We start from the raw sequence: 12,710 nt of genomic DNA, 5'->3' as shown, positions 1-12,710 counted from the left end.
ATTTATTACTTTAATTATTTGTTTATGGATGGTATTAGTATTTCTAATTCCTTGTCCATAAGGAACACTTCACAGACATGAATGGGCTATTTCACTGCCCTTCATAATGGGCTTGGCCACTTTCGGTAATTAAGAAAAACCTATTGAATATTGTTGCTCGTTTTCATTCCTTTGGCATATCTGTTTTATCTTCTCGTTTGGTCCCTGCTAGACCTGTGTTTTAGCAGAATGGAAATGCCTTCTTGTTCGCATGGCATAACTCGACGGGCTTAGAAGACATAGGGGAAGATAAATTTGTTTTCGTTCCAGCTCTTAGAAGACATGGATTTCAAGTAGTGATTTGGTCTCATCGGCTTCTCTGGCCTACTTGTTTTGAATATAAGGTTCGGCCATCTAAGCTTTTAATTGGGTTTGAATTTTCTGGCCTCATCTTGGCTGGACATGAATATTTCTATATACACTCAAGGCTTGACGAGCTTGTCTCTTTAGCAGATTTTCTGAGGCTCTTGTGCTTTTAAATCATGCCAGCTCTAAGCCTATTATTATCTTAATGAAATCAATGTGTTTTTGTGCTGTTTAGGAGGGGTTTTTCACTTTCAATTGGCACCTTTTATTAATCATTTTATACTGGGTACCTTGTTTTTTTTTTTTTTTTTGTTATAAAAAAATATGTAAAGTGTATATCTATGTAATTGAATTACAAAAAAATTAATATACACTTGTCAAGGGTATAAGAAATAGCGAAAGAAAGAACCGGAGGAAAGATAACCGATTGACCCCTAACGAAGACCAATGCAGAAGAATTTCAAAGTGGTAAAAAGGAGGTGGCTAAAAAAGAACATCATGTTCAAACCATTGCACCTAAAATAATTCAGCACCAAAGGTTCTAAAATAAACCAATTCATCTCGATCCTCTCAATCCCATCATGGGATATTAATTTTCATATTTAATCAAATGAATCATGAAAAATATATTTAAATGAAAACGATAAGAGGAAAGACATTTTTAGCCACAAAACGTCACTGCAATTTGGCTACCATAGCGAAGGCAAATGAGCTGCACCGGGTCAATAAGCAATTGTCTACCATGCATCCGCACATGGTATGCACCCAACACTTTAAATATTCATGAAAAACATGTTTAAATGAATATTGGAATTTGGCATTCTTAGCCACAAAACATCACTGGAATTTGCTAGAATAGCAAAGGCAAGCGATGAAGTTCTAAAAACCTCCATACAGAAAAATTAGACCTTTCATGGCAGGGTTCTACTTTCAAAAATGAGTTTCCCGTGTTACGATGAATACTCCAATGTTAATGCTTAAGTTAATAAAAGCATAGAGAAAAATATAAACAGATAAAAAAGATGAATATTGCAGAATATATTTATGAGTTGTGAATATGTTTTTGTAAAAATATCCCCCCTCCTTAACAAGAGTCTTCTCCCCCCTCCTTAAATTTCCCCGTCCTTTAAAATGCCCCCCGTTCCTATCAAATAATTCCAGCCCCTTTGTTCCCCCCAAAAAACCCCGCAAATTCCCTGCACACAGCCCTGTGTGAGGGGTAAAGTAACACATATGAAGTGGAGCACTAAACACATATAATATTTGATATTATTATTATTATATTTTGGGTATGATATTTTATGTATTATCAGCAAGTGAGCTGCACCATGGCAATAAGCAATTGTCTACTATTCACTGTTTTTGTTGATTGGAGTTAATGATGTGCAGTATTTTGAAGTTGATCAATTGTCTACTATTCCTTGTTTTTGTCTTTGATTTTTATATATAAATTGTAGATTAATATTAAGCAATTTAGTTTACTATTAAATTTAGTTTTTGTTAATGAGCTAACAAAATCTTGCAACGTATAACTTTTTTATATTAAATTCAGCCATCAAATTAAAATCTTGTAAAAGGCTGAAGTTCTTATTCTCAATATAAATAATCCAAATGGCCCGATGGTAGAGCCCACAATAGTTTACTATTTTATTCGTAACACAACACAATAGTTCATCATTACAGAATAACTTATTAAGTTTTATTTTACGTGCCAACGCAATAAAGACATAACATAAAGAAGTAGTCCCGAAAGCATGATACAGTATAGGGCAAGAGGCCGGTAATCTTCGGGTATTTGACCGTCATTAGCCTACAGCTTAAAAGGCTCCAAGGCGACATCAATGCCACCAGTCTTGTTCATGAAATGGGAAATGAACTCTTTATACTGAAAGGATTTATAGATTGCAGGATTGCGTGGATCAACAAGAGCTTTGGCAGGCTCTACAATGCTGTCACCATTAGGAATGAAAAACATGGCAACACTTGTCCGAGCTTTCTCTGAATTTGTCACTGCTCGATGTTCGACGCTTCTCAGCTTGCTGTTACTGATAATCTAAACATAGACCAGCCATTTTGTGAGATTAAAGCTCAGTATATATAATCTCATCAGGGATATATTAGTGACATTAAATATAATGAAATATAAACGGAACCTAAGAGTTTGTCTAATGGTTGATTAAGGCCAGTGTGTGCTCCGTTCTTGCCCTTTTAGGATTTAAACTCTATATTATCGGTAAAACTCTCACGATTTTTCTAGTTGTGTACAAATAATATGTCTCTTTACCGATTTAGATCCGTGAACAAAAAATAAAAAAGATAAGCGGGAGTTTACCTGCATTTGGTATCCCATGTTAACCACAAATGCATTAGAAATTGGCTCAACACCAATCCATTCACCATTCTTTAAGACTTGAAGCCCAAACACATCACTATCTTGTTGTAAAATGGTTATGAGATTAGGATCACAGTGTTCGGAGACTCCGAGGGTCAAACTTGGATCTGGGCATGGCGGATAATGATTGACTAACAAACTTGGGATTTCACTGAGCTTACCCCCAAAATGCCCAGACTCCAGCCCCAGTCCTTCACAAAGCAACTCCAAGATTGTTGCAGCCAATTTTTTTACTTCAGTAGCATAAGCCCCGACAACGTGTCTGTAAAAAATAACGGAAAGATATATAAAGTCTGGAAAAACTACAATTTTTAGAGAAATTAAGGTATCGAGAATGATTGTCAGTCCATATATACAAATTTGCAAGCTCAATTTACCGGTATCTTGTTGGTTTTTCAGGCCAGTGTTGAATGCATTCCTCTAGAGGATGACAAGAGTTCCTTAAATTATCTCGCCATAAGTGAACATCTTCAGTAGCATAAAGTAAACTACTTGTATACAACATGCAATGATTGTTTCTCGTTGCATCCTCGCAGTAGAAGCTTGTCTTGTCGTCTTCAGGCAACTCAAAGAATTCCTTGAAGACACTCATTGCGTCATTCATCAAATCTTCAGCGACGCCATGATTGATCACCTGCACTTAATTTGTGAATTTATCATTACTTGTATTCTTCTCTACCTTGATCAACTATTAGGCATATGATGACCATTAATTTTAAATCAAAGAGGTAAATGATCGCACATACTAAATCTAAATCACATTCGAGCATGTTACTGTTAAATTAAGAGGAATAATATAAAACAATATCATGTGATTTTATCATACAGTTCTAGCTCATATATTAGTACTCATGGACCGTGTAAATATCAAAGCTCATAATATTTGAAGTTGTGAACCTGAAAAAATCCAAAATCTTCACCAGCTTTCAGAATTTTTTGTATAGTAGCATCTCTATCTTGACTACTGGCTATTGCTTCAAGATCTATAACTGGTATGGACTTGCTTGCATTGAAAGTGACATTCCCTGGTCGCTTTTCCGGTGGAAAAATGTACTTCTCAGGCACGGTTTGGACATTGTTCCAGCTTGAAACGAGCTTCTCCATTACCTAGCTATGATGCCAAATCCCTATATTGCTACAATAAGCTTGTGGACAATTATTGCTGTCTCATTTCCAAATCAATGTGTGTCTTATATACTTGTGCATGTGTGAACACAATTGGATTGTTAAGTTGTTGGATGCTGTTATGTTTGACGGACAATTTGAACCATAGCAAAAGAAAAACAAATTAGCGTGGAAAAAAAAAGGAATAATTTATTTAGACACGCATCACCAGAAAATTGATTGCATTTTTTTTATATTGGATATAATCCCTCTTAAATCCAATTAAGCAGTACCAATGGGTGCGTTCATAACTTATCTAATAATAATAAATGATTGATAAATATACAAAGTACAATACATTAAACAATGATAAAAAAAAATATGTTGGTTGCATAATGATATTTTACATCTAAAATCAGTTCAGATCTACTTTTTAATCTAAATCCTTATTTTCATCATCTTCTTTATTGAACTAAAGTTATTTGATCCCTTTATCCTCATCTTCATCAACTTCTGTATTTTTATTGATACTCAATATATCATTTAACTCGTCAAAATCAACATAAACATGAGTATTTTTTTCTACATGAAAATTTGAATATTCTTCTAACTCGGTAAATGAAGCAACTCGATATGGATCAATTAACTCATCTAGTTAAAATTTATCTTCTCCACAGTTACTTTATCGTTACTATATTTAACAACTTGGACACAACTTCTAGGTTTGGTTTTCACAATGGATAACCAATCAACTCTATTATGATCATTTTTAAAGGAATAAGTGTATTTGTAATATACTTATTGACATTATTTGACAAATATAAAAAAATCATTTATGTTGCTAAGTCTACCTCTTTAACTGATTTCTACCAAGCCATAGTGAGGATCTACCCTAATTCCTCTATCGATATCATATCAATAGCATTCAAATAAAAAAAAACTATATTCATTTGATTGATAATGCAGTCTTTCACCATTGTAGGCTAGTAGTATCTCATTCTTTTAATTCGAAAGTGAAGTTTAGGACTCGATTGATGTGCTCCATAGATCCTTGAGTGTGTTTCTTCTAGAATGGTTGCATTTAATAAATCATTACGAATGTAGTCGAATATTCTTCCTTAGATTTATTAATTTTTGACGCAACAAATCATTAAACCTTTTTTGCTTCACAAATTAGAGAGATGAAACAATTATAAATTTGATACCTAACTTAGTAGTAGATTGCAATGAATAATAAACTAGTAGGTATTCTAGTAATTAAACTGGACAATCATGAAAATAGGCATCGAAAAACATTTAATACTCAAGGCATAAATTGAATACTGAAAACAAATTAAACCTTATAGTCATATTGATTCTAAGGCTTCCATTTTCTTTTACCAAATAAAAATTTACCTACATAGGATCATGATGAAAACTTTAATGAGAAAAACAAAACAAAGAAAAAGGATGAGAGAGGTTTGTAATTTGAGCCCCCCCTCTCCCTTTTACAAGTTTATTTTCCTTTTTAGAAAGCTATAAAATATCCTAAAAACACTCTTAATATTATCCTCCAATAATAACCACCAAATCTAAATAGTTAATGAAATTATTAAATAATAAAATAGAAGCATTTGAGGGTTGCATTGGAAGCGGAACAAGAGTGCCTAACTAGCTAAGGAGTTACACAAAGTTTTACAGCATATACTCTTGACACACGAGTGGAGCGTGAAGAAAATTCTTAAGGAGAATTGTTCTCAAAAGAGTTGGAGAGCTTGGATACTTATAGGGAGAGTTCTTGTGTTAGCTGTTAGTAACTAGATGCTTCAGTTAGGATGACAACAATTTGAAGATCGTTAGTTGTTTTGGAAGGTTCCTATAGTAGAAGAAAAAACAAAGTGTTTGTGTCTTGACATGTAAGGTAGTATAGATACAAATGATTTATAGTAAAAACATACTTCTCTTGTAATCTTCTAAACTAGTAAAAGTTATATATCTTGGATTTGGCTGCTCCAGATGGTTTTTTTATCTTTGAAAAGATCAAAATATTTTCTCTTCTTGACCAAATAATTTGTTCATTTAAGTTTCTTGCACTTATATTTATTTAATTACTAATCAATGTTTGTAAAATGTTAGTAAATTGCTTCTTAATATACATAGAACAAAAAACGAGACTATTAACTATAAAGATATAGAAGGACATAGTCTTGCCATATGTCGAGAGATTAGAGAATCTAGTGGTTAAAATGTTATTAATCTTATTAGACCGTTAAGAAAGTTTGTTAGCATTCATCAATGAAAAGAAAAAGGAGGTTATAGAACGTGAACAAGCTTCTAACTATAGCTTGATATAAAGGTCTGTAATAGTGTGAGAAAAGGAATTAATAAGAATATAATAGTTTCTTCTTTCTTTCTATTCATCAAAAATTCTCTCAACTTCTCTTTACTTCTTTATTTGCTTATGTGTAATTCTACTATCTTGTTATCAGTTATTAAAAATGATAAATTTAGAATCTTGTGTTTTCACATTTTCCATATTATATAATATTTATTATCCAAAGTTTCCAAGCAGGTCATCAATGTTGAATATTTTCATCGGTTAAGAAGGTTATGATTAAATTATTAGCATATATTATTAATATTAATATCCACGTTTATCAGATGGATACCTTTATTAATTGATTTGCTGTTCCTTTTCCCTTGTGTAGCTAGTTGGTTTGTGCATCCGCGCCAATACTATTTAGTTGCAATTCTCTTCATCATGTGATATAATTAAATGATTAAAGTCAAGCCCATACGTCCGCAACACTTACCTGCCAATGTGAATCACGAATAAGAAATTTTTTTTTTTTTGATAAAACCCACATTTTGTGTAATAGAGTTTTACCAAAAAAGTAATAAAAGTAGGAAATTTTTACTATTGGCCACCAACTCAAGATTATTACTTGCAAAAAGAAAACTATTGTGTGTGTGTGTGTGAAATTTCAAACTTAATTAGGCAGTGAAATTTATTTGTGTCAATGAATTTTCTTTGCTCAATTATATCTAAAATAAGAACTGGATACATTATATATAAAAATTAAATTAATTAATGAGACCTTGAAGTAATAAAAGTAGGAATTTTTTTTGATAAAGTCTTGTTACACACCAAGGTAATTAGGGGACTGTGTTCTTAAACAAAAAGTTTTTAACTCCAAGTCAATTTGAGTAGGCCTTATTGATTGGGAGTTAAAGAGATTAGCTGCCACTTCATCATCAAATCAAAAGTAAAATGTTAATGAACTCACCATTAATTGCCATTAAGCTCCATTGAGTGTGAACAATGAATTTATAAAATAGTCAAAAGTGGGTTGTCGTGATTTCAACAATGCCGTTTCATAAAATTGATAGTCATGATGAAAAGAAGAATACAGAATTGTTGGTTGAAACGTGAACGTCGTGTTCTCCTGAATTGTATAGTGACGATGGTGGAACCGATGCGGTTGCATAGCAGCACCAACCAGTACTCCTTGCCACTTTGAGTTAAATATAAAACGTCGTCTATGCTTGACTTGTGGTTTGATATTTTGATTTTTAAACACTAGCAAGTACTAGTTTCCTGGAAAGTACTGGTGGTCTCCTCACCATCTGTTTCCTAACAACCCTCGTTAGAAAATGATTAAAGTTTTGACCAGACTGTTAAAGAGCAATTCTATGCCACAAAGCTAGTTTCCAGGTACCAATTCAAAAAGCAAAACAACAAAACACAAAAAGTATATCAACACAAACTTAGAAGCCCACAAATAAATCCACTCAACCAAAATTCAGATCAACAGAAAGGCTGAGCTGAGAGACTATACACTACAAAGCATCCAATAGCTAGACATACAGGACCAACAATTATCACAAGCAGATTATCAAACAATTTTTGAGGGAAAAACTGACTCCCCAGCAGCAATCATTACAAATTCACTAGGCAAAATAGACCGAATTACCTTCTGAACTTGGAGAACTTGCAAGAACTAGCCAGCAAAAAACAGAAGCAAGTATCTATGCAGTAGTCGATGAAGTTAAACCACCCACGTCGCCAATATGGATTGATGTAGAGAATTGCTGCAATCCCCATCACCACAACTATGTAACCTACACCCAAACTGATGTAGAAAAAATTCATGTCTATTAAACCATCATCTTCTTGTTCATCATGAGGCATTGGCAGCGATGGTGATTCTTCTTCACTACAATTGTTTCGCAATGGAGGTCCACACAAAAAAGGATTTCCCTCATAACTGCTTTCATCGAAGGTCCCAAACTGATATTTTCTTTCTGGAGTATTACCTGACAAGTTATTGTGTGCCACACTAAAAACTTCTAGTGTGGTCATTTCATGAAGTTTCTGAGGGATGACACCGTTTAAGTTGTTGTAAGAAAGATCCAAACTCTCTATCCGCTGTAAGTTTGAGAATGTTGCAGGGATAGATCCGGTGAGATTGTTGTGTGACAAGTTTAATGCTAATAGCTCCCTTAAGTTTCCCAATTCTGGTGGGATTGCTCCTGAGAATTTGTTGCAGGAGAGATCAATACCAGACATGTAGCTGAGAATTTTTCCCTTGTAACCATAATACATATTTTTAGCTGTAAATTCTATCACTTCTTCTGTAGTAATGGGTGTATAACTGCTTCCCAAGAGAGCTCCGATTTGGCTGAATTCATAATAAGCTTTTTCTATGGGCGTTGATCCAAAATGAAATCCGAAATCCACTGATGCTTTCTCATAACTTTCCTTGAAAATAAGATTGCCTAAACAGGATGGTAGTGGACCAGAGAGCTGATTATGTGAAACATCCAAAATGCTTAATTGTTCCAACAAGCATAACTGAACAGGAAACTCACCGTCAAAATCATTAGCTCTCAAAAGAAGAACACTCAATGATGAAAGATTGCCAATACAATTTGAGATGTGGCCGGTGAAGTTGTTATCTCGGAGATCCAATGTAACAAGGGAAGAGCTGTTATAAAATCCATTTGTTAATGGACCACTCAATCTATTTTTGGATAGATGCAGATGGGTTATATGTAGTGGATTGAAACAAGATGGTATAGAATCAAACAAGTTGTTCTCAGAAAGGTCCAAGTATTTAAGCTCGTCAAGCTTACAAAATTCTACTGGAATTGGACCATTAAAATGGTTTTTGGACAAATCAATTTCGAAGATTTGCGTCAAATTGACAAACCACCTTGGAAGCATGCCTGAAAATTGATTGTTACTCAAATCCAATACGGGCCACATTGTCCTTATGGGTGATGGAAAATCTGATATCCGACCCCAAAAATTGTTACCGCTTAGGTAGAGATAATTCATTCTAGAAGAATTGACCACTGAGGCAGGTAATTGCCCAACTAAATTGTTGTTCGAAAGCCTGAGAAACGTTAATGTTATAAACTGTTCTAGTTCTACCATAGACAATTGATTGTTGGATAAATCTAAAACTCCCAAAGAGCTAATATTTCCTAAACAAGAAGGAATACAACCTGTGAGTCCATTCTTAGCCATCCTTAAGGTCCACAAATTTGAAAAGATCAAACAAATATTTTTTGGAATTTCACCATGCATGTTGTTGTTCGATATATCTATTGTGGTCATATTTGGATTTGGATGATCTTGCAATTGCAAGGCACCAGAAAAGGAGTTCTCATTCAGAAATAGTTGCTCCAATCTTGTATTGTTCTTAAGCAACCATGATGGGAACATTCCAATGAAGCTGTTTTGAGAGAGATCAAGGACTCTTAAGTCATGTTGGTTATAGAGGAAGCTGAGAGTTTCTACATTGAGTGCTTCCGATGAACTATTTGACAAGCTGAAAAAGACTAGTTGGAACTTTGGAATCAAATCATGGAAGGACATGGGTTCCGTTACTAGTATGTTGTTGTCGAAGAGCCTGAGGCTTGAGTGGTTCATAAAAGGCTCCATTGAAATTGGAACTTTGAAGTGGTTATTTGATAGTAAGATGAGTTCAAGGGATATGAGGTTGCTAAGAGGACTAGAAGCAATATTTCCAGTAAATTGATTTCTCGAAACATCTAATAGTTGTAGAGAAGACAAGTTTCTGAAACAATCTGGGAGTAAGCCCTCTAGATTATTTTCAGAGAGAAATAACTGCTTTAGATTCTTCAATCCACATAGACCTGTACAATTTATTTCAAAATAGTCAAAACAGTGTTGAAAACATCTTTTATTGATCATGTAATAATAGGAAGATGAAGAGTTGCTAATTTACCTTGAACGGGTAGTGTGCCATTGAGGTCACATTCACCGGCAGACAAAACTTTAAGAGCAGGCAATACTCCAATATTATGGAGAAAGTTCAATGGGAGAGAACTGCCATCTAGATACAATTCTTCAAGGGTGGTCGAATTGAAGAAAGTCCCTGTGAAGAAGAAACAACAAAAGATATGATCATGAAAATGGTAGTGATACAGAGTTGACTTTAATCTCTTCATGTCTTAATTACCATTCCACTTGTAATTTTTAAGTTTCTTAATTTTGATCAGCTAACTTTAAATGGATTATGAAATGGATATAAAGTCCTCATTTTCCATGATAAAGAAACCCTATAAAAGAATGTCATGTGAAGGGGTTAGGTAGAAATTATCTAAGATTTACCGTTGACGCTCGTAGATCCTGTCAACATATTGTAAGACAAATCTAAAGACTTCAGAGATGAAAATCCTATTAGAGATGAAAAAATGCTGTCATTGTATTGATTCCCTTTCAGGTGAAGGATCTCCAGTTTCTTCAACCTTGATGACAAGACGTTGAGACCTGCAAGATGATTTTGAAAGCCTGTTGGAAGGAAATAAACGCACAGAAAAAATAATACGAGATTAAAAAAGGAAAATGTTCAAAGATGAATAGTTAAAGCTATTACCATAAAAGTTAGCCGATCCTGTCAACGTATTCCATGACAAATCTAAAGACTTGAGAGATGAAAACCCAGTCAAACATGATAAAATGCCGTCACTATAAAATTTATTATAACTGAGGTCAAGAACATGCAGTTTCCTCAGTTTTGATGATAGGGTTCCGAAGCCTGCAAGAGAAATCTCAAAGGAAAATAATGGACATTAAAAACTTCATTAATATACATTTGTTTTATGATTATAAGAAGATAGACATTGAACCAACCTTCATTCTCAGAGCAACCAACTAATCCAGTCTCTCCCAAATCAAGACTCTGCAATTCTTCAAAAGGCAGAAACAGAGATGCGTTGAGAACCCAATCGCCCTGGCTGAAATCCCTTGCACGCATAAGAGAGAGGTGGATCACTCGCCTTGTAGTGTTATCACACACGATCCCAGACCACTCACAGCAATTACCAATATCCTCTTTGTTGTCCGTCCAGTCGCTCAATTCCCCTTGAACGCTGTTTGGATCGATCAGAGCTTTGATCTCCAAGAGACCAGCTCTCTCTTCCTCCGAGCACCCACAACAACGACCATACCATTCGCCAACCGAAGTCAATAATGCTAGCAACAGCCAAACCCACTGTTTTTTCATCATCATCTTAGATAATTCTTTGAATATTGTTGCTTTTTATGTGCACTCTTGGCCAATAAAACAGGTCCTATTTATATTACACTTCGGCTCTCTCCATGCATTCAATTGAATTTTCTATGCTAAACTGTGAACGGAAGAAAGTTGGGTGTATTATCGGAGAAGACTTTGACTCAGAGTAAACTTGGACTCTTAATGATTTGGATTTTTTTGGTAGTAAATATTTAAAACTCGTGTTCATCTGTTATTTTTTATAGAATATTATTTGCCGTGTTTAGAGGTGTATGACAGAACAATTTTCATTATTTAAAACATTCGGAAGAGAATATGCGGATTCAAACCGTAACATATAAGCTGAAATTTAATCAAGAAATGCAAAAGTGTCAGTACTTAGGTTAACGAGCCTAGAGAATGCTTGCCTAGTTAATGTTAATAGTTAAAGTTAGCGTGAGAAGCAGGGCGTTCCTCTAATTGGCTGTTTGCTACTCTGCTTTCTCATTCTAGACTTGGATACATCTTGACATTAATGGAGTCAAGTTAATTGGTGCGACCGCACCTTCCTGGAATTTCTTGCACAGAAGATATTTGTGTTGAGGACAATTTGTACAGGGCTGGTGAGTGGTGAGGGCCTCAAAATGACTTCCTTCTGGGCTAGAAAATGACTTCCACTTAATATTTCTTTGACATTTAAGTCGCTTGTGAAATTTGGGTGTTATTTCGTCCTCTGCCTTTTCTTCCTGGACATACGAAGCCAAGTTTCCAAGATAATCCACAAATGATAGTCCATTATTCAACGTTTTGAATAGTGAAGCTTTTCAAAATAATCCACAAATGAAAGCTACAAAAGAATATCATGGACCATCTCACATTGTTTACATCACTCCATTAATTGCGCAAATATTAAAAATAACAAGAACAACAAAATTGCGGAAAGACTCAAGCACGATATTTTATTCAAAGGTAATAATTGTCTCAAAAATCCCACAAAAATAGTTTAAATAGCATGCCATGGGCTAAACAAACTAAAATAATATAGAATTAAAAATTAATACCGAAACAAATAAGAAAGATAAATTTTCCAAACAAAAGCAATCCGAGGCAATCTTGAAGATCATGATCACAAGAGAGCTCAAAAAGAGATCTTCGTAGGGGATTTTGATACACTTTTCCCTCGTAGCTATGTTGTGGGTCTCTAAATCATCTTTTTATATTGGTATAATTTAGCACCCTGCTCGTTAAAGAAATACTGCATACTTGCCCTTATAAACTATCTTTTTAAACTTTAGTTTATTAATAAAGCCCATAAACTCATAGTCTAGACATTCCACATAAAACTTAATAAGACACTGACATTT

The 12,710-nt window shown here is 34.3% G+C and overlaps 3 protein-coding genes across 3 annotated transcripts; all 3 read right to left on the bottom strand.

Annotated features, from left to right (window-relative positions):
* Nucleotides 1-2,155: 2,155 nt before the first annotated feature.
* On the bottom strand, nucleotides 2,156-3,887 carry LOC118047614 (hyoscyamine 6-dioxygenase). The gene is made up of 4 exons (XM_035056950.2): nucleotides 3,635-3,887; nucleotides 3,115-3,371; nucleotides 2,678-2,999; nucleotides 2,156-2,398 (listed from the first exon to the last, which is right to left on the bottom strand). Exons 1-4 carry the CDS (start codon nucleotides 3,839-3,841, stop codon nucleotides 2,156-2,158), a joined length of 1,029 nt encoding a protein of 342 aa, XP_034912841.1. The 5' UTR covers nucleotides 3,842-3,887.
* Nucleotides 3,888-7,556: 3,669 nt separating this feature from the next.
* LOC140955599 (cuscuta receptor 1-like) lies at nucleotides 7,557-10,088 on the bottom strand. The gene is made up of 2 exons (XM_073409261.1): nucleotides 8,693-10,088; nucleotides 7,557-8,599 (listed from the first exon to the last, which is right to left on the bottom strand). Exons 1-2 carry the CDS (start codon nucleotides 10,041-10,043, stop codon nucleotides 7,791-7,793), a joined length of 2,160 nt encoding a protein of 719 aa, XP_073265362.1. The 5' UTR covers nucleotides 10,044-10,088; the 3' UTR covers nucleotides 7,557-7,790.
* A 103-nt stretch (nucleotides 10,089-10,191) lies between these two features.
* Nucleotides 10,192-11,489, bottom strand: LOC118047613 (cuscuta receptor 1). The gene is made up of 3 exons (XM_073409262.1): nucleotides 10,986-11,489; nucleotides 10,729-10,890; nucleotides 10,192-10,622 (listed from the first exon to the last, which is right to left on the bottom strand). The coding sequence occupies exons 1-3, from the start codon at nucleotides 11,362-11,364 to the stop codon at nucleotides 10,453-10,455; spliced, it is 711 nt and encodes a 236-aa protein (XP_073265363.1). The 5' UTR covers nucleotides 11,365-11,489; the 3' UTR covers nucleotides 10,192-10,452.
* Between the last annotated feature and the right edge of the window lie 1,221 nt (nucleotides 11,490-12,710).

The sequence above is a fragment of the Populus alba genome, chromosome 5 (genome assembly GCF_005239225.2).
Source record: "Populus alba chromosome 5, ASM523922v2, whole genome shotgun sequence".
In the NCBI taxonomy this organism is placed as follows: domain Eukaryota; kingdom Viridiplantae; phylum Streptophyta; class Magnoliopsida; order Malpighiales; family Salicaceae; genus Populus; species Populus alba.
Note: the sequence above shows the minus strand (reverse complement) of the source record. Positions and strands in the feature narration are given on the sequence as shown.

Bases quoted from the DNA above. Each gene is read 5' to 3' on its own strand.
- LOC118047614 (XM_035056950.2), bottom strand. From the start codon at position 3,841: ATGGAGAAGCTCGTTTCAAGCTGGAACAATGTCCAAACCGTGCCTGAG. The intron at 3,372-3,634 runs GTTCACAACTTC...AATTAAGTGCAG, and splicing joins AAGATTTTGGATTTTTTCAG to GTGATCAATCATGGCGTCGC. The intron at 3,000-3,114 runs GTAAATTGAGCT...TATTTTTTACAG, and splicing joins GAAAAACCAACAAGATACCG to ACACGTTGTCGGGGCTTATG.
- LOC140955599 (XM_073409261.1), bottom strand. From the start codon at position 10,043: ATGATCAATAAAAGATGTTTTCAACACTGTTTTGACTATTTTGAAATA. The intron at 8,600-8,692 runs GTGAGTTTCCTG...CATCCTGTTTAG, and splicing joins GAGAGCTAATGATTTTGACG to GCAATCTTATTTTCAAGGAA.
- LOC118047613 (XM_073409262.1), bottom strand. From the start codon at position 11,364: ATGATGATGAAAAAACAGTGGGTTTGGCTGTTGCTAGCATTATTGACT. The intron at 10,891-10,985 runs GTTGGTTCAATG...TTTCTCTTGCAG, and splicing joins TGGTTGCTCTGAGAATGAAG to GCTTCGGAACCCTATCATCA. The intron at 10,623-10,728 runs GTAATAGCTTTA...ATCATCTTGCAG, and splicing joins AGGATCGGCTAACTTTTATG to GTCTCAACGTCTTGTCATCA.